This window comes from Homalodisca vitripennis, chromosome 3 (genome assembly GCF_021130785.1).
Source record: "Homalodisca vitripennis isolate AUS2020 chromosome 3, UT_GWSS_2.1, whole genome shotgun sequence".
In the NCBI taxonomy this organism is placed as follows: Eukaryota; Metazoa; Arthropoda; class Insecta; order Hemiptera; family Cicadellidae; genus Homalodisca; species Homalodisca vitripennis.
Window position 1 is genome coordinate 74,392,328 of NC_060209.1, and position 19,832 is coordinate 74,412,159.

The window sequence follows — 19,832 nt, forward strand, 5'->3', positions numbered from 1 at the left end:
GGAATATGTATAAGTTAAATATAATGGTTGTACTTAGATTATGTCTACTTAGATATTTTACTTACAATAACAAACTATGTGAGTGAGTCAGTTCAGTATACGGAATAAAAAGGTTGAGAATTTTATTCCATAGGGAATTCGTCATAGTATTTTCGCTACTCGTCCTTGGAGTTCAACTTTGGTGTTATTCTTGCACAGTAATTTAGTTAAAACATCTCAAAGGTAGAATAGTCAGATTCAAAACAACCAAAAATGATTCTTAATTTTTGAAGGACAGACATCTCTCACATACTTTTGAAGCAAATTTTGCTTTAATGTTTTATGAACGTTGCTTAGGATGAATATAAATAAACCCTTCAATAACGATTGAAATAATGTAAAATAGTCAAAAATAAGGGGAATATGCACTATACAACTTAAACTTTGGGTTGATGAGTTTAATATTTTCCTTTTCGTGCAATATGGACGGGAAGGACTACTCAATAAATTACATTGTTTAAAGGAAAGAACATAAAAATAAGCATAATTTTATTTAATTTATTTTATATAAACTAAAGCAGTTTAAAAATGACATTTAATATTTTAGGTAAATATATTTAAAATTATAAAATTAGAAATTTCAATTAAATTACAATATAAACAATACTTATATGAGAATTTTACTTATTAATAAACATATCCTTACTGAAATAGATAGAACACTTTAAAAGTTCATAATAATAAATTTAAAATAGATGTTAAATGAAATATTTATTGTGTCAAGATAAAAACATTATAAAAGAATATCCATATTACAAAAGTCATCTTACAAAAACTCCTCATTTGATGGAGCACTAGCTATCCTATACTAGCGTTGGTTATCATTATTATAATATTTGGTTATAACCCACGCATATTTTGAGAGTACAAGAAAAATGATTCAAATAGTGTTAATTCTTTCTTTTGAACATTTTCCAAACCTTTTCATAATTTCTAGAGCAGGTGGATAATAATTGGTTGTGGTTATAGATGTTAGACAACGAAAGTTTTTAATTTTTGATACTCAAAGCCTATAAAATGTTTGTGGCTTTGTTATAATTTGCATTTAATGTTTCACAAGAATGTATTGAAATTTTTTTAGTTGCTCTAAATTTTGGAAAAAGTGGAAATAAAAAAATATAACCGTTTGCTCATATGACAGTTTACTATTGAAGATATATCTATAAAAGTTTGTTTCCGTATCCATTCTTCTTCTTATCTAATATAATATTTGTAATGTATAATGTAGTTTTTAATTTACATTATTCCTTGAATTATAACGAATAATAAATTCAAACATTATTTTGAGTAAGGTATTATTTAATGTTTATTCTAGATTTATTGAAATTCTTATACTATTCAATTATTAACTTGTTAACTGTGTAAAATATTTAAATATGTTTAACTCTATAATTACATGAATATAATCGAAGAAAGAAAGAAAAGACATAATTCGTATTTGAAATAGAATTATACTTGTTTCTAAAACGTTAAGGGAAATAGAAAACTAGTATTTTAGATGTCATGGACCTTTATATGACACTATGTTGATCAGTGGCCATTTCCAGACTCAAAACTAAATCAAAACTAGGATGTCGAAGGTCTGAATTTGACATATGAATGAGGATTTCAGCGTCTTATCAATACGCTTAAGACCGAAAACCATTCATACGCATAAATTACAAGATATTCTTATGGCTACTGCGGTATTAATTGTGACACTTAGTCAAAAACCAATTAGCTAGTTACAAAGCTACACATCGCTTATCCTTTACCCTCATCCTATATTCATAGCTGACATGAATACGTACCTACGTATCAGATGTCTCAGACTATTACTTTATAATTGAATAAATTAATCATTTCATAGTTTGAATTAGAGAAAGGCAGGCACACAAGTACACTTAATACCGGAATTATAACCTTTAATTGGGAGTTTAAAAATACTGAAAAAAGTAATGAAAAAGTTCTGTAAATATATTATGTACCTTTTAACATGTTGACTGACAGACGCCCTAGTGCGATTTCTGCCTTATTAGTCTGTTTAGGATCACTCAGAAGAGAGGCAAATCCGCAATGAAGGTTTTAAGGAATACAACTTACTTATCTTGGATATTAGACGTAAAATAAGTATAAATACGCATTTTATTTTATATTTATATATTAATAAAAACATACTTATTTACATAATTTAAAATAATATTTTACCAAATTAAACGATCTAAAATTAAGATATTGTTATTTTAAAATACGAAAGCACATCTTAATATCCAGAAAATAATACTTCAACCATATACAAAAGCTTGTATAGCGTTTTGCGATGTTTACATTTATATGACATTTTTATTACTAACTAAATAGACTACTATCGTTTTTAATTAAATTCTTGAGTGAAAAAAGTAAATTGTGCAGATGATATTAGTTTCTATTTACATTCTGCATTGAATTTCAGTATAATAAAGACATCGAAATATGTGGATTTAAAAACAGATCGTAGCATACTTCAACTCATTAATTTGCAATTGAAATTGTGCGTTAAAATATGTAGGTTACGCGTCTAATGGAGTAATGTTCAAATTAGAAATATCGTCTTTATAGTTTAGTTTAAAATATTTTTGTATTCGAATGAAGATAATTATTTTAATCAAACAATGGTTTAATGCGATCCAATTATTAATTAATTAGTTGCCTTGAACAAGGGCAAGTATATTTTCATTATTATGAAGTAAAAGACTATACAATTATAGAATGTCCAATAATTTGTAATAAGAAACTGGATAAACCAAAGTGATCTGCTATTTTCAAACGCACAAAATTTAAGTAATATTTCTATATGTTTCCTAATAACGTAAAAGGTCTACAAATCTTTATGTAATTTCATTAATTACACATGAATAATTTAACTATTAAATTTACATAATGTTAGATTGAAAAAAGAAAAGATATATCTATTGCTTAGAATTTAAAATTATTAATTTTACAATTCAAAATGATACATTCATCTACAATTTTGCATTTATTGGACAATCATCTATGTAGATAGCATTTCCTAATATTCTTGGCTACATCAATAATTTAGTGAACTAGTTTTTTACGTACTTGCAATAATGTAATACTGCTGATAATAAATTACTGTGCTATCATATTATAATTTAAGTTATAATAATACTGAACACTATATAGGGTAAGTTTGATTCATTTACAATTCAAAACTAACTTTTTCAGTTATGCTATTTCTACTAGTTATGATGTAATAGTAATAGTAAACAACTATCTCAATAGCAGAAGTTAAGTTACAATGATATTAAAATATGTTAGTTTCTACTACAATTCACAATTTTGATTTTTAATTCATATTTCATCACTAAAACAAAATTGGTTTATATTTATATAATCGTATTATGAATGTAAATATCATATATACAAGATATAAAATAATAAACTATAAATCATAAAACTATACTGTATATAATTTATAGAAATATAAAACTATAAAACACCCAACGTTTTAATTCGTTATAAGTTTTTCACTTGAAAAACTGAATCTGGGTTTTAGTCACCAACCTCTTAATGGCGAGGACAAGATACCTTATCTTTGTACTATCCGTCCTCATAAGCCACTGGCACGGTTGGTAATACTGACAAAACGTTCAGTTACATACTGGATTTAAAAGTGCGCTATCTCTTAGATCCAAAGTCCGACGCCATAAACTGAGCGGCGGTTGGTTTTCACAAACTCAAACAAAATAGCGTTCTAGACGAATGTTAAAAATATAATAAATTACTCATTGAAATAAAATTTTAAAATAACTATAAAACAGTTTTAGGCAAATAAAGACGTAACAATAATTACATACTTTTAAATACAATCCCTTTATTTTAGAATGTTATTGTGCATCCTCTATTAAATATCTTTTGTCAGTAACTCAGTATAAGGTTACCCTTTTCGTTTATTAACTATAAAAACTGTATTTGACATAGGAAAACGCTCCATAGATTAACATCTATCACTATATCTACATTTAAAAGTTAACGTGAATTTTCAGAAATATAAGTTTGACTACTACAGTATAAAAAATCCATTTCAAATTTGAAATATCTGAATATTACTCTTTAAGTTTATTGTTAAACTAGTTTTATGTATTTAAAATAACTGTGGACCAAGTTCTTCTGTGCTAATTTCGGTTGTATTTTTATGTAGTATTGTAAATAGGATGTAACAAATTCTCAATGTAGGTATCAATTTAAACCTAAAGAAACTTTTTCCTTAGAGTAATTTTTAATTGAGATAACAGTCGAATTTCAACGGATAAATGACATCCCTTGTCAATCTTGACCACTCCAATGTTGAAACCCTAGTGCTTGTTTCGTTGATTGGTGGTTTCATAAGTAATATTAACAGTATAGTTCACTCCAAGGACTGTAAAGTTACAATTAATATCATGTCTTCTTAGGTATCCTCCTGATGCCTCTTCTGACCTCCAGACTTCTTCTGGGATTGGAACACTTCCATTATCTTAGTATTTCCCCAACTAACTTCATGTGAGTCGGGGGCTCCGCCCCTGGAACAGCATTCCGCTCAGTAGCCCCACCATCCTCAGGTGTCTTCGCTGCCTTCTCACATTACGTCATAACTCTGCCGTCAAGAACGACCGGGTACTGTCCCAGTCGTCATCCTCGTCTCAGTCATCCACCACCTGTCAACAGAATCAATAAAAGTTTTTATTTTTCGCTGTAAATAAACTTGAAGGTCTGATTTCCAAGTTGCCCCCACTTATCTCAAACTAAAGCGTTATGATCTTTATCTCTAAAGATAAAGGTTTATCTCTAAACGCTTTAGTTTAGGTCTTACAGGGAATTCACAGGGAAGGTAAGTGTTTCCTGACCTTCATTTTTAAATATTCGTTTGTAAAGTAACGACACACTAGAGTTCGCAAGCACATATGTATCGTTAATTATCTATCTTTTAAAATATTTTATGTTTAAAAATGTTTCTTCAGAAATCTCTGAATCATGTAGAACATGTGATGGCGAGGTAGGGGCTTTTTGATAGGGACCACAATTTAGCTGCTGACCACCCATCTGTGGCTCCGCCTATAACTTATATCTAAAGTTAACACTAAGTTATAAATATAAACTCGTATTAGATCACTTTAGAAAATTAAAATTTAGATAATTTGTTGAATGTTGGGACTGTCACAAAAGAAGCTGTTCCGAGTGATACTACACCTCACAACTGTGGAACTTGGAAGAAGACTCCAACCAGGACTCGACCTCAGTGTTGGATGTAAGGTCGTCATTGGATGGCAACTCCTGAAGAGGTGCCATTTCTTCTACAACTCGACCGTTTGGTACCGGTGGCCCAGAATTCTTGATCAGCCTTTCTTGGCTGTTGGACACTGGAAAATTAAATTGTATCAATTCAAATAATCAATTTTATCATTGCCATATGAAAATCTATGTGTTCGTAATGAAATCGAGCTACTTGTAATGATACAAAACGTGCAAACTTTGAAAGTTATAAGCGGTTTAGTAAGAATGAGTTTAAATAACAAAGAAATATTCTACTGAATATTTACCATTTAAAGCAAGTATCTGCAGTGATATTTTGTTCTGGTAACTAATTAATTATTGGTAGTCCTTTATACTTGCAACTTACACAGAAAACGGTAGTAATAATGAACTAAACAAAATGAAGTGGGGTAATATGGTTTAAAAATCAACATATGTAAAAAAATCACAAAGCTAAGATCCTTGGTATGTTTTATGGTTAGCCCAAAAATAAATATATAATTAACAAATATAACATTTTAACTATCATGCGGTGTTTATTTTCTCATTTCTAAATATTCCCTTGAGGGTTTGGTGGTATTGCAGGTATTACATTAAGTAACGTAATGCCATTGTAATTTTAACGGCGCAAAAACACAAATAAATAATTTTTAAGGAATTGTAAAATAATTGGGTTTGAAAACTGAGAAAACCAACTTTAGAAAATTTAGAAATCTTTCATGAACTAAGGCATTTTTGGGCTGGTAACAATTCTGGGGCAGATATTTAAAAACATCTAATTTTAAATACTTTTGATAGATGCTAGGCTTTCAACGGGTTCCTAAAGCATTCGTTCAACGAGTGTTAATAAGAAAAAAACTATCATTTTATTTACAAGGAACAGTACATTACCGAGCAACATAATTAATTTTGTTATTCATTTCAACAAAGATATTTAGCTAGACAATGAGTAGATGTATGATTAATACAAAGTACATATTTAATAAGTTTAATCTGAGTTTTACGGTCCATCCCACATGGAAATTAGCTAGTAAAATTTAAATCTTTCAAAACTGAAAAATGTAAGTAGAAATATTAGTTAGTAAAAAGACATAAGTTATATTGCAGCGTTGAATAACGGTTGTGAATGAATATATTATTGTTATTAAGTACTTCACCTAGAATATTTCCTACCAACCTGACTCAGGAGATTTTTGTGAGCCTCCGGCTAGGACTGTGTTATGCCTGAGAAGCGCCTTGAAAGAAGGACTCTTGCGGTCACGATTCACCGACAAAGAGGAAGTGATGCTTGGAAGTCGAATGTCTAAGTGAAAACCCTTCTCGGTCACTATCTGTGAAACAAATTACAAATCTGTTTAAATAACTTATGAAAGAAAGCCACTGAATGAAATTAATAATATCATCATAAAATAGTGTCACACTAAAAATAGAATAATTCTCTTGAAAAATAAATATCAATCAATTATAAACCGTATGATCAAAAATATCTTCACTTAGAAACAAAAGAAACCCTTTCAAACAATTTTTTATTTCAAGGGAAAACAATAGGACTTAAAGTTTCTAGAAATAGAGTTACGAGTGTGACAAGTTTGAATATTTAATACCATTGCACGGCGAGGTCGAATGTACAGTAGTTTATTTTATTTGTTTCTACGTGACACCGCATAAAATCTGGTCATCAATAAAAATACTTCTTAATAGCATGCAAAATGTGTTAATAATATGACAATAATTCTTGAAAGATCGCTTCAATTGAGTTAGCTTTTTTCCAGAGTTCATCACGTTTCACCGCAGAGTGAGGTGACATTGTACATTTAATTTAGTATTGCTTTATTTAAAAACCTTAAAATTCACGCTTGAAATGTTATTAGGAGTGCATTTAGAACTTGATACACTGCAATAAAATGAACGAAAAATTTTAAATGTACATAACTGAGGACAAAATTGTATATTTTGTGTTCGAAGCTCCATTTAGTAATTTTATAGATATATACGAGTAACAGGGTGGTTACACATTCATCGGATAAAAACATTAAACTATTGAATTATTTCAGCAGTAATAATTATGCAATGTTTGTATATTGAGGTACACGAAATTATCTCTTTTGTCTTGCAGGTAAATATTGTAAATTGGTCGTAAGATTAAATCAGATTACTAAATGTTCATTTTTAGTTGTTCAATGTCGTTATTAGTACATGAGTGACTAACGGCCAGATTTAAACATAATATATTTTTTTAATTCAAAGACCTAGTTGTAACTAACTCTAATGTAGCTAATCAGTAATAGTTTTGAATATTCAATAAAAGAATAAATATTCTGGTCAATAAATATTTTTCATGAAGTTATATTACATATGGACTTTATTAAAAAGCCCTAAAGAAAAAAGCAGCGCCCCTCTCCAAAACCCATTTAAAAGATATCTAAAAAAAAACTTGTTACCAAATTGGTACCCAAACATTTGCCATTTAATATAAGAATAATACATAAAATTACTTTTGATGACATAAAAATACTTAGCAAAATTATATTTAGACTTTAACAGGCTAACCACCTTACAGGGTGTTTCCATTATAAGTAATTGCTCAGTAAAATCAAGTCCCCCTATTTCTTACCTTTTCCGAAGTATAAACTGTAATGTTGATGGGGTGAGGTTTATGTTGTTTTTGCTTTGATATCATGAGGAAATTATAAAGAAATTGGAATCTCCTTCTAATGATTTCTAGTAAATTCCTATCTGCTGTTGGACGAGATTGGCAATTTTTAATTCCAGTTACTTCAAGTGATGTCACCTACTAAAAGTTAAATAAATTGAGTTGATGGAGTCCTCTGTAAGGATTTCCATAAATACAGAGCGTAAAGCAATCTTTCACTCCTAAATATATATTAATGTAAAAAATTATCCATATTATTTATACTTTTTCTTGTATAAGTAAACGAAATAAGAACACTGCGATGCATTGGTTATTTAATATAGGTAACTTTTTGCAAATTTTCAAGATTCTATTCTTTTGCAAAGGTAAGACCTTTTCCAGTGCTACCAGCGCCAGCGCCAGCCCAGCGCCCAGCTCACGTGCCAATTCACAGTTACTCAGGCCGCCCTGGCAGATTGATTGGCCCATGCATTGCAATAGGGCCGCCACAGATATAACCGGCACCAATTACTTACCGCACAGATTAGAACTCCGAGAGTTATCGTCATTGGCTTACGTCATGTACAAGAGCATTCCTCTTCCAGATAGAAAATATAGTTCAATTGAAAAGTTACATTTTTAATAAACTTCATAAAGCGATGAATACAAATCTACTTATGCCTTTAAATTAATATTGAGACATCGTATATGATTTTAAGACCATGCATAGGTCCTCAAAACATTTGATAATAATAAATCTATTTATATTTTAAATATTATAAAGTTGTCATAGCAAAAACAGATTTTACGGACGGATCTTCAAAATTATTAGTATGGCTTTAGTTAGAAATTTACATAAAGCAACACATCAAATATACTTTATTTCGACTGTGCGGAAAGGTTTATTACTAAAGTCGGAACATTTACAAGACACATTAAAAACATTGCTCAATAGAACCTACTAAGTTTATAGTTGCATAAGCTTCTGGTAGTAGTGTGGCCTTCATGAATATTTCTATACTTCTTATAAACACTCACAAAAAATCTAATTTTATATAGTTTGTCTCTTTTGTATATACAATTCTTGAAATTATACTCGTAATGTGGGTTCCAATCCAAACGATAACACTTTATAATGATATTATTATTTTTATCATATTTTCGTGTCCTGTTTAAATTAGTATTAGAAAATGAAAAACTGTTAGTACTGTTGTCACTAATTATCTTGATACCCAAACTATGTTGAGACTATTTATTTGGATAATGAACATAATATAGTATTGGGGTCCATAACATGTGTTTTTGTTCCCGAATTAATTACTTTGGCTAGTAACTATATCCAAGCCTGTTATGATAGGTACAGAATCATAAGCTAAAAAGGGGATTGTTAGACAGGTCAAGTTTACTGCGGTGGGCCTCTTAGTGCTAAACCATTGAAAACCTACGAGAAAGTATTTTCTACCTGACTGCAGTTGCGGGAAAAGGTAGATGTAACATGACATCGTTACGGGATGCAGCCATTATTCCTTAATCAAAGCGATCCTGAATATCCTGTAATTTCAACCTGCAGGACTAAGCAGAACGAGAAGCTTCCCAGCTTCTTGTCCTAAGTGAACAACTACAATCAGTTTTATTATTCACTTTTATAATTCTTTGTATACGTATGAAATGCGGCGAATGAAAGTGCAAGGTTAGTACAAGTTTTGTTACCTTGTTATTCATGGCATACAGTTTCGTCGTGATGTCACGAGCTACTAGTGTAGACATGACTGTGGCCAGGTAGGTCTCCTTGACGAACAAATACTCCAAGGTAGTGCGCTGCCAGTACAGGTAGCGACAGCTGGTGGCAGCTACGATAGACACCTAGAGAATACTATTGTTCTTATACTAGAATCGTTATTATGACTAGTAATAAATATCTGTCAGACTGATATTATGCAAACAATAAAGCAATAATTTTCAGTGTTAAATATAGTAAGTACTAAAGTTCATAATTTCATTTAACTGTTTCCAAAAACGGTAACTATATATTGTAATAAATAAAATGCTGATCATCTGTAAACAACATATTTTTCAAAACAAACTTTTTCATGAGTCTTCCAAAAATTTCCTGACAAGTGACACACTAGGTTCTACTATTATAACATTGTTATAAGCAGAACATTTTATTATTTTGAATAACAACTAACTCCATTAGGAACGTATAATTAATAAAAATTATATTTTAATTAATCATTTTGAAATTAAACTTTAGAAAGTTTTACTAAGATTGCAAAAAATAATGACAAAAAAATACAAAATTATGTTATCCTCACCATTAAGGTTACTAATATTAAAATTATATTTATCGGCATAGTATCTTCATTGAATACAAGATATAACTTTAAAATTTGGCATCATAATGTCGAATAATGAACATATTAGCAATCCTGTTTCGTGATTATAAGAGAAAATATCGTAAATAATTTTTCACTGAAAGATTTTTATTATATGCTAACCCATTAGTTATTAGGTTATAAATAGGATAGCTATTTCAAACAACTTGTCAGGTTCAAAGAAATTTAGATGCAAATTGAAACATTTAATATTTACCTTAAACTTATCATCCATATTGGCCCTGCTCTCAAACTCAGGCGAGTCTAGAAACTCACATGGCAGAATAGGGTGAAGGAACTGTTGGTCGGATAGTACGTTCACTTTGCCTGTCAGTAAGAGGCCAAGCCGGTCCGTGCGTGTCAGGTCCTGCATAGCGTACGCTTCCCCGGCGTGTAACGACATGATCTGAGCAAGGTCTCCACATACGAGCTTTTTGAATTGCAGTCTCGTCACCTAAAAGAACAGGAGACACATTTATATTCGAAATTAGTTTCTCGTTTAAGTTTTAACGTTTTCTACCCTATCAGTAATTTTAAAACGACTAATATATTAAACAAATGGCAATTAAGGATTATTTTGAACTTTAGGAGTTGCGTTATAAAATAATAATATCAATAATAAAAGAACCCCCTGTTTGTAACTTCTAGAGTTGATGGTAAATAATTTGTAGAAAAATATAAGTATGGCTTGAATGATCTTAATCATTATTCAAAATACTAAAGCCTAAAATTAAAATTAATAATAGGACCAAAAAGTAAATGATCATAACTGAAATGGCAAAAATATGCATGTTCAATGTTTAAGGAAGCTTAAAAGTTTGTCATAACAAAGGCTACTCTTAAAACATTGTTTTGTATGCTTGAAAAAACAATGGGTTGCAATAAATACAAAAATAAAATGTTTATATCCTTTATAAAGTTTAGAACTCTCCTTAATAAATTGTTTCCTAACTTGACATATGTTTTTATAAGTGCTGCAATGTTTGGTATTAACATACAATTTTACCAAAATGAAAGAGTAAATTGAGTTTTTTAAACTGCCAAATAAAATTTCTAATGTTGTACGTAATTTCAATAATTTACAGTCACAAAAACACGTTCAGTTTCGGTCAACACATTTGATATTTCCCCCCCTTATCAGTAATATAAATCAAAAGAAAGGCATTGTTAAAGAAATACCTTAAAAGGACGGAATAATGTGTGATAAACTTCCTCAAGCTCCGGATCAAACTTGACAGGACGCATCTGATAAAGCACGTATATAAGTTGGAAGAGGTTGAGGAGCGTGAAGCAAAGGTTCCAGATGAACACGTCCGGTGCGCAGACTATACTCCAGGCCCACACCGAGAACGTGAAGTAGCCTTTAGAAATATCAATCAGAATTATTAACAGAAGTATTTCTAGGGCTAGGATAAATAGTGTCAAAATATGAATTAACTTTCTCTCCTCACTTACTAGGCATAATAACCGGAATCCTTTGAACTAAAATATCATACAAGTCCAAAATAAATGATAATGAAGTTTTACTGAAAACAAAATTTAATTACTTAAAGGGATATATGTGCAATTATGGTTTAAAATACCATTATTTAGTGGGCTATGCATGAAAATAGTTTATAAAATCACAAAGAGTAAAAGAAATTCTTTTACAAATAATTGTGTTTCTTATGCATAATTAATTAATTATAATTAGTTAGAGAATTTGTTAAACATTTTAATAACTGTTTAAATAATGCTTCTATGAAAAAATAGAATTGAAAACTTAAAACTACATGACATAGTTATCTATTGCTTTATACAACCATTGTATTTAATAGTACAGTATTGTATTAAATTATGTGCAAACGTTTCGCCCAAATCTGTACTAATAACTAAATTAGTCACAAAAATTAAACCGATTGTCTATTGGTAGTTAAATATTAAAGTTACAAGGTTTATTATACTTATTTTTATTAATTAAATTAAAGTGAATTAAAAGCTAAAGTAATTAAGGTTTACTAAAAAAAACAGTACAATTTTAGACCAATTCTTTTAGAGGAGTTTAATTCGCATGATGTTTTTAAGAATAAATAAGGCTATTTACTTTAAAGTTACTATGTTTTGTAAGATATCTCTTGAGCACGAAACATATTTTTAGTGCAATGCTAGGTAACCAAAATTAACTTTTAAAACATAGTATATAAGAGGAAATACGTTAATACATTATAATTCATTTGCTAACATATTTACACTGTAAAATAATATTTGTGTAATTAACAATTCTATTACCGATGATGAGAAGGGAGTGCATGAAGACTATGCCGATGCGGTTGGTTGGAGACGAATAGGACAGCATACAGCAGACGTTGGCCAATTGGAACAGGATGTGCTGCGGTTGTCTCCAGTCGTCACACCACCCCAAGCTGTCTGTTATAAAAATAAAATCGGTTAGAGTTGTGAAAATTTTGTATTTTGTTAGCGTTACAACGAAACTAGAACTTTATAAACGTATTGTTATGGCTTGTCTCTGTATCGAGATCTAAAGCATATCTGCGTAAACTTTTCTACTTCCAGTAATATAGCTATTCATAACGATTTTTGAATATTAACACGTACATTTCAAAACGCTGTATGATGTTATTTTATGTAATCGAAACGCACCCATTTATGACTATTTATTTATTACTTACTTCATTGCCAGTACTTCGACTTAAAGAAAAGTATGGATCTTCTTAAATAAATTTACTTCTCCATAGAGCTACACATGAATATGATACATAAGAAAACACGATTAGTTTTGCTTTAGTTTGTTGTCTTAAAAAGAAACAAAATATATGGTATGGTTAGTTTGACAAATAAAAGTAAAGTAATGTAAATATTTTAAAATGTGGCACGTAGGGCTTGTTTTTTATGTAATACCAAATAAGTTAAATGCGTATTTAAAAAATCTTTACTTATCTTAGTAACATTTTATATTTTATACTTCCTTATCAATATTTACACGAGCTTTTAACCAATCTCAGGACACCCTAAAAGTCGATCAGCATGTATTGAGACACACCCAGCTGTAAATAGCCGTGGTACAAACGTTGCATGTCACACGACAAGCTATCGTACTAGTCTGGTAAATAAATAACAACCAATTATACAATTAGCTCATTTAGCAGTCTACAGGGAAATGAATTTAAATGAACTGTAATAATACAATTCGCATTCCCTTGTTTGAAGCTCGTTATTTACAATCGATCACTTTCAATTATTTTGGAAATTTGCATTGGTTATATATATATATTAAAATCTCTGTGAAAACCTACATTTTAAAAATGATATTAGTTTCCTGCTTTAGGTGTCCAAGGTTAGACCTGCACCAAAATTAACAAATGAAGACTAACTTTGTGCCATATTCATACTTGATAACAGAAACGTCGACCTTAAAACAGTGAATTAATACCTGAAATTCAGCTTCAATGTTACAAGAAGCATAGAAAAAGCTACAAAATATCACAACCCCATGCATTGCTATAAACACAATCTACATATCACAGAATATCAGTGGAGAATGAAGTATAATATACTACCAATGAATTGTAACTCGTTCTAGATTATTAAATCTAGTCTGTATTAAAATAAATGTATGCAATAAAGTAGTTTGTCGGTTCTTTAAAGATTAAATATACAAATTACCCTTATATTGATCATGAAGTTTAATCCTTATATTGAAAACTTTTATTTGAGAACAATCAGTATGAAGATAGTTTTAGTTATTTCCGTAATCTTATTTCGTTTTAGAGCCAATATCATATTTGATTTATAATGTGTAACTAAAGGAATATAAATATCTGTGAAACGTTAGTTTAGTACATGGTTTGCTATTATAAAAGAAATATTTTGTTCAAAATGAATTAAAATAGGGATTTATTTACTCACATGATGTAATGGACAAGCATCTTCACAGAACATTACTTTTTCAACAAAATATTATCTTATAACAAAGATTTAAAATATTCTGGTATAGCTAGAGTATGATCAAAAATATTATTTTAAAATTCTATTAAATGGTGTTGTGAAACGTTTCATAGCAGTATGAATGGCAACAATTATTATGTATTTTTATACAGGTTATAAATAAACCAGCGTTACCCACGGCTTCCCGAGAATATCCATCTAAAAATGATATTCAAGTGTATGATGATATTCTTTTAATGACAGTATAATTCTCCTTACGTAAGTGATAGTCACTGAATGATATTCTAATCTCATCCATTATAGATTTCAATTTAAAGAGCAGTTGTTTGAGGCTTTAAAGTTAGAAAGCGAAACCGTTTTTATAATGACCTGTAAAATAACGCATAATTTAGGAACAACAACAGCCATGTTGTGTGTCTATGTCATGCACACTAACTGTAAAACATACACTTAATGAAACATAAACATTGAGTTCTATTTGGTTAGCTGTGAGACCTAGAGTGCAGACCTATTGTGACCTGTAGTCTGTAGTACAGTTTTAATAAGTATTGTTTATTTTTATTCAGTGTATGTCTTAGAGTTAGTTTGCAAGGAATAGGCACACAACATGGATGTTCTTGTTCCTGACTTCAGCGGGTCACAACGCTCTGATATGTTTCGTTTACTTTAACCTAGTTTTTCGTCATGCAATACTTTAGGCATTTACATGAAGAAGAGATCAGATTGCAGATCTCGAAACGTAGTGTTACTGATTGTATTCTATCACTGAATGATGGCAAAAGTCCGGGAAATTCCTGTTTCCTTCACAACTCGTAGTCAGTTTACAACTCCAAAGTAACTTTAATGTACAAGGAAAAACCTCACGGAGTTGAATACAGTACTTTCTAAAATTTTGTGATCTAAGGGATGATAGTCTTTGAAGTTAAAAGTAAAGTTTTATTATGCTCAATAATGTTTTGTGAAATTATTAGAGTTTTATTAATTCAATAAAAAATATGGATTACAGCTCCATTTCATCTTCCACTTAGTCCATCATCTGAAATCTTATGTTTACTCAGACTTCATGTAATCTGGAACTCACAACGAACTCTTTCTGTCATTTCGACATTAGAAACACGTAGACTTCAAAAATTTAAGTGTTGTCAAGTTTGCAATTCATGAGACAACCAGAACACCTCTTCATCTAGTTTAAACCTTTTGTAAATCATAAAAAAGCATCATACATCATTACTTTCTTAGGTTCATAAGCAAATTACATAATAGCAGCACTAAACTACCAATTCCCAGGAAAGAAGATTTAATTTTTTAAATTCACATTGATCCTCACCAATGCCTAGGTAGGTAGTGTAGTTGAAGGGTCCCTCCTGCCACGTCTGATTGTCATTAGGGTAAACTTGTACAACCGTAGCCCCTCGGTCTGCCAGACCCCTTCCACTGCTCATTGTCACTGGGATCGTACCTATAACAGTTCACTCGTATTCATTTCTGATATCTAACAATCCTATTGTTAAATAACAAAATATAAATTAAAATAATTCTGAGCACCAACAGCGATTCATCACTGATAATCAATCTCTCTGGTCAGATGTTTTGAAATATAAAATATGCTTTTGAAACGAAACAATGTACTTCATAATTCTATCTTTACTGAAGTACTGTGGAACATTTTAGGTGAGTATTTAAACATTTTCTAATTGTTTACAGAATTGATTAATCATCTAATAATAATTAAAGTATTTGAACAAGTTAAATTTTCGTAGTGATAAAGAAGTTCAAACAACGCAAATTCAATGTGTGTCTATTGGGCAATGTAAGAAGTATAAATTCTTTTTATATTCACTTAAAATCTGATCCTGCAATCACTCTAGCGAATATGTACGACGATTAACATTACAAATAATATTAGTTACAAATAAATTTACTATTATATATATGATATAATTTCATTCAACACTATACAATTAACTAATTTTGTGAACGAGAAATAGTAAGTTTTTAAATTCTTTGTAATCCGTCATTTAAAGTTGAAATTCAGATTATATATATATATATATGTATATATGTGTACACACATATACATATAATATATATATATATATATATATATATATATATATATATATATATATATAAAACACGAAATTAATAATTCATTAGCACTAACTTTGGAATAAAACTATTTTAGAATTTTATTACTATTGCCGTTAAAATATTCAGAATAAAACGTACATAAATAATATGGATAAATAGCTGCTAAACTACATAATGCATGTATTCCAGTATAATGTATAAATAGTGTGTTATTTCTTCCAGATGTCAATTCATGAATTTTAGCATAACACGTCCAATTGGATCCAACTGGAGCTATTAACACATACCAGTGGTTATAAACAAATACTTACTCATGTTGCAGAATAAAACTCGTCTAACCCCAAAGATGAAATGCAATGAAAGACATTTTACATTCTGGTCGAGCGCAGGCGCACAGGAATTGATCGAATTCCTGAATCTAGTTCACGGAAATGAGTGTAGAGCTCGTCAAACATCAGTCGTTCCATCAGTGCCATCTCTCAGATAAAACAGCAACTACAGAATTAGAACTTCAACATAAATGAGCAAACAGTGTAATAAGTAAACATCTGATAGCTGCAACATATATAAGTTGAATTCCGTATTTTATTTACCTGTGCGCTTTTTAAAAAGTTCACAAATTAAATTTTTTTTGTAAAATAATTTTTGTAATATTATATTTTCAATTTCAACTTTTAGACAAATTAAAAAAATTCTTTTCACATTTATAGCAGTATACTATTTGAGGGCATAGTGGGTCCATTTTGCACTGAAAAGTAAAACGATACTGATTACGTATGCAAATGTGTATAATTATTCCTAGACTGCACCAAGGAAATATGGTGGTAAAGCGAACAGAGATTTGGATCTATAGGGCGAACCTTGTACTGCATCAGATGTACAAATATTAATATCTTTAAAGCATATATTTATACGCTGGGAGTAGACAATTTATGACATAAGAAGACTTCTTCCTAGACGTGTATAGACAAGATAAACTGTGACGGAAATATAATTCTTCCCAACCAGAGCTCTTGCACGCGCAAAACCTGAAATACATGTACATCGCAATTTCACTTACCCTCTGATGATCTAAACCATTAACACTGGGGCTAAATTTACTTGATACATGCATGTTTTCATTTTTAAACTATTGTAGGATTCCTTAGATTCCACATTCCACTATAAGTGCTTTCAATGAATATATTACGGTCTTTAATTTTATTACATATCACTGGCCTTAAAAATGCCAAGTTTTTTAAAAAATAATTTAAGCTATTTCTCAATCATGGAATGTTGCAGACAAATGTTTAATTTAAATGGTACTATGGTAAAAACTGTTTCACTCTCCATCTCCACAGGATTTTTTGTATGTATTTTAAAAAGGATATGCTTGTAAATCCCAATTGTTCATAAGGAAATTACTTGAGAACCTACTAATATAGAAAAGAATTTAAATAAATAATAATTCAAATAAAAGTCACATCTGCAAATTCCATGCACGAGAGTACGCCGAGCAGCGCTCTGTAGTCAAGGAAACAAGGACATCTACTCCTTTGTTCGCAGGGTACGGACAGTGCTGCAGCGCTTTAGAATCTTTTAAAACTATTTCAAGAGTATGCAACAAGCAGCACGTTTAAAAGTATGTATTTCACTGAAACAGATTAATAACTTTGGATGCATGTATTGTTTGTCTTTCCAACAATAACAAAATTAATGAACTTATTGGGATGAAACTTTCTATAGACCTAGTACACTGGAGTAACATATAGATCTATTTATATTTCGAAACTACTGAAGGACTTCACACCACTGGAATTTCAAAGTCAAACTGAATGCGTAAAGTTGAACATGAGGAGAGTTCAGTTGAAAAATTTGCTTACAATACAAGGAAGAACACTCCTTAATTCAATCTATTTCGTAATCATTGTACATAGTCATCATTAAGATAAAAAACCTTTTCAGTTATAGTGTTATACCTTCAAAAATAAAATAGTAAGAATATATCTATTTTAAATACTATGTAACTTTGTAAAATGTTTTGTGTACAGTGTTACAAATAGAAATAAAAAAATCATAAAGCATTATTTTACTTTTAATACAGTTTGAACCACTGTTGAATGCAAATAAATTTTTGGATTTAATAAACACTTGTTGGTGTTCAACACGAAACTGTAAATATGCGAAAAAATATGTGATTCCTTGATGTAGTGCCGTGTTTGTAAAGTAGTAAAGGAATAACACAGGGGTAGAGCAAAACAGAGGATACTAACGGCTATTTGGTAGGAACAACAAGCCATTGTCTCACACTAAGTTATGTTCTGAGCAATGGAGAGAACCCAGCGAGCGCTTGCCTATTACAACTGTCACGTAAAATACTGCATCAGACGCGAAGTGTAATTTTTCAAGGTTAGAGAAAACTATAGACTTCAAAGAGTCCTTGATGCAAAATGCATATAATTCCTAGACTAAAAAGCAAGAACAATATTGTGTTGCACCAGATATGAAAAGCGATACAAACATAAAAAACCTTAAAAGTGTAAGTAAAATAGGAAAACAGGGAGTCTGGTTGTCCCCGCGAAACATATAGTTATGTCTTTTTATGGAAATGTAACCCTACTATACATCTGAATGAGTGTGTATATTGATTACTTGAACATGCACAAAGTTACTTATGGTCAAGTTTCGAAAACTTTTGCTGGTACTTGGTTTGTATAATGCAGTAAAATTTACGTTCAGTATGTCGAAATAGGTTTAAAAGTAATTATATTAAAATATTAGTGTTCAATAAGAAATGAAAAATCAAAGTCTAATAAATTAACTCTGACTTTGAGCTTAATCGCATTAGCCTAAACTAATTTGTAACCCACTTCTAAAATATTGAAAGATTTGGTATTTAAAATAAAACTTTTCGTTAGTTCATTAGTGCATATCGAAATTTGTTTCTCCCTGTGGCACATAGAATTGAGTAGATAAGAGGAAAGTTAATTTTAAAAATTGTGTTAATTTCTGTAATATTAAAAAATAGCGTCTGTTAAAAATATTTAAAGTAAAGAAAAACAGTATAATTATAAAAACTAGTTGTAAATTTCCGTAAACATACCAACGGTACTTTTCCCAACGAAATCAGTAAACGTATAAGCACGACCACTATAAAGATAAGCTTTCACGAACCGGGAGCGCCAAACATGTCACAGTTGAGCGGTATCAGTTGATTAGTATATTTTTAAATATGCATGTATGTATATACGTATATATATATAATGTATATATATATATATATATATAATGTATATACGTATATATATATAATGTATATACGTATATATATAATGTATATATATATATATATATATATATATATATATATATATATACACACACACATACACACATTTTCATATTTTCATATTATGGATGTTTAGGATTCTATGAGTAATGCTCGAGGGAAATTCAAAAAACGTCTCCGTAATTCCGACATGAGGATGATTACAATAGGC

The 19,832-nt window shown here is 30.0% G+C and overlaps 1 protein-coding gene across 1 annotated transcript; it reads right to left on the reverse strand.

Moving 5' to 3' along the window:
* Positions 1–2,161: 2,161 nt before the first annotated feature.
* Positions 2,162–16,807, reverse strand: LOC124357067 (popeye domain-containing protein 3-like). The gene is made up of 9 exons (XM_046808473.1): positions 16,665–16,807; positions 15,590–15,721; positions 12,586–12,723; positions 11,497–11,678; positions 10,535–10,771; positions 9,653–9,805; positions 6,488–6,641; positions 5,248–5,417; positions 2,162–4,715 (listed from the first exon to the last, which is right to left on the reverse strand). Exons 1-9 carry the CDS (start codon positions 16,666–16,668, stop codon positions 4,701–4,703), a joined length of 1,185 nt encoding a protein of 394 aa, XP_046664429.1. The 5' UTR covers positions 16,669–16,807; the 3' UTR covers positions 2,162–4,700.
* Between the last annotated feature and the right edge of the window lie 3,025 nt (positions 16,808–19,832).

Excerpts from the sequence above, each read along its gene's own strand:
- LOC124357067 (XM_046808473.1), bottom strand. Across the intron at positions 9,806-10,534 it reads ATATGGATGATAAGTTTAAG|GTGTCTATCGTAGCTGCCAC; the intron begins GTAAATATTAAA and ends AGTATTCTCTAG. Across the intron at positions 5,418-6,487 it reads ACAAAAATCTCCTGAGTCAG|TGTCCAACAGCCAAGAAAGG; the intron begins GTTGGTAGGAAA and ends TTAATTTTCCAG.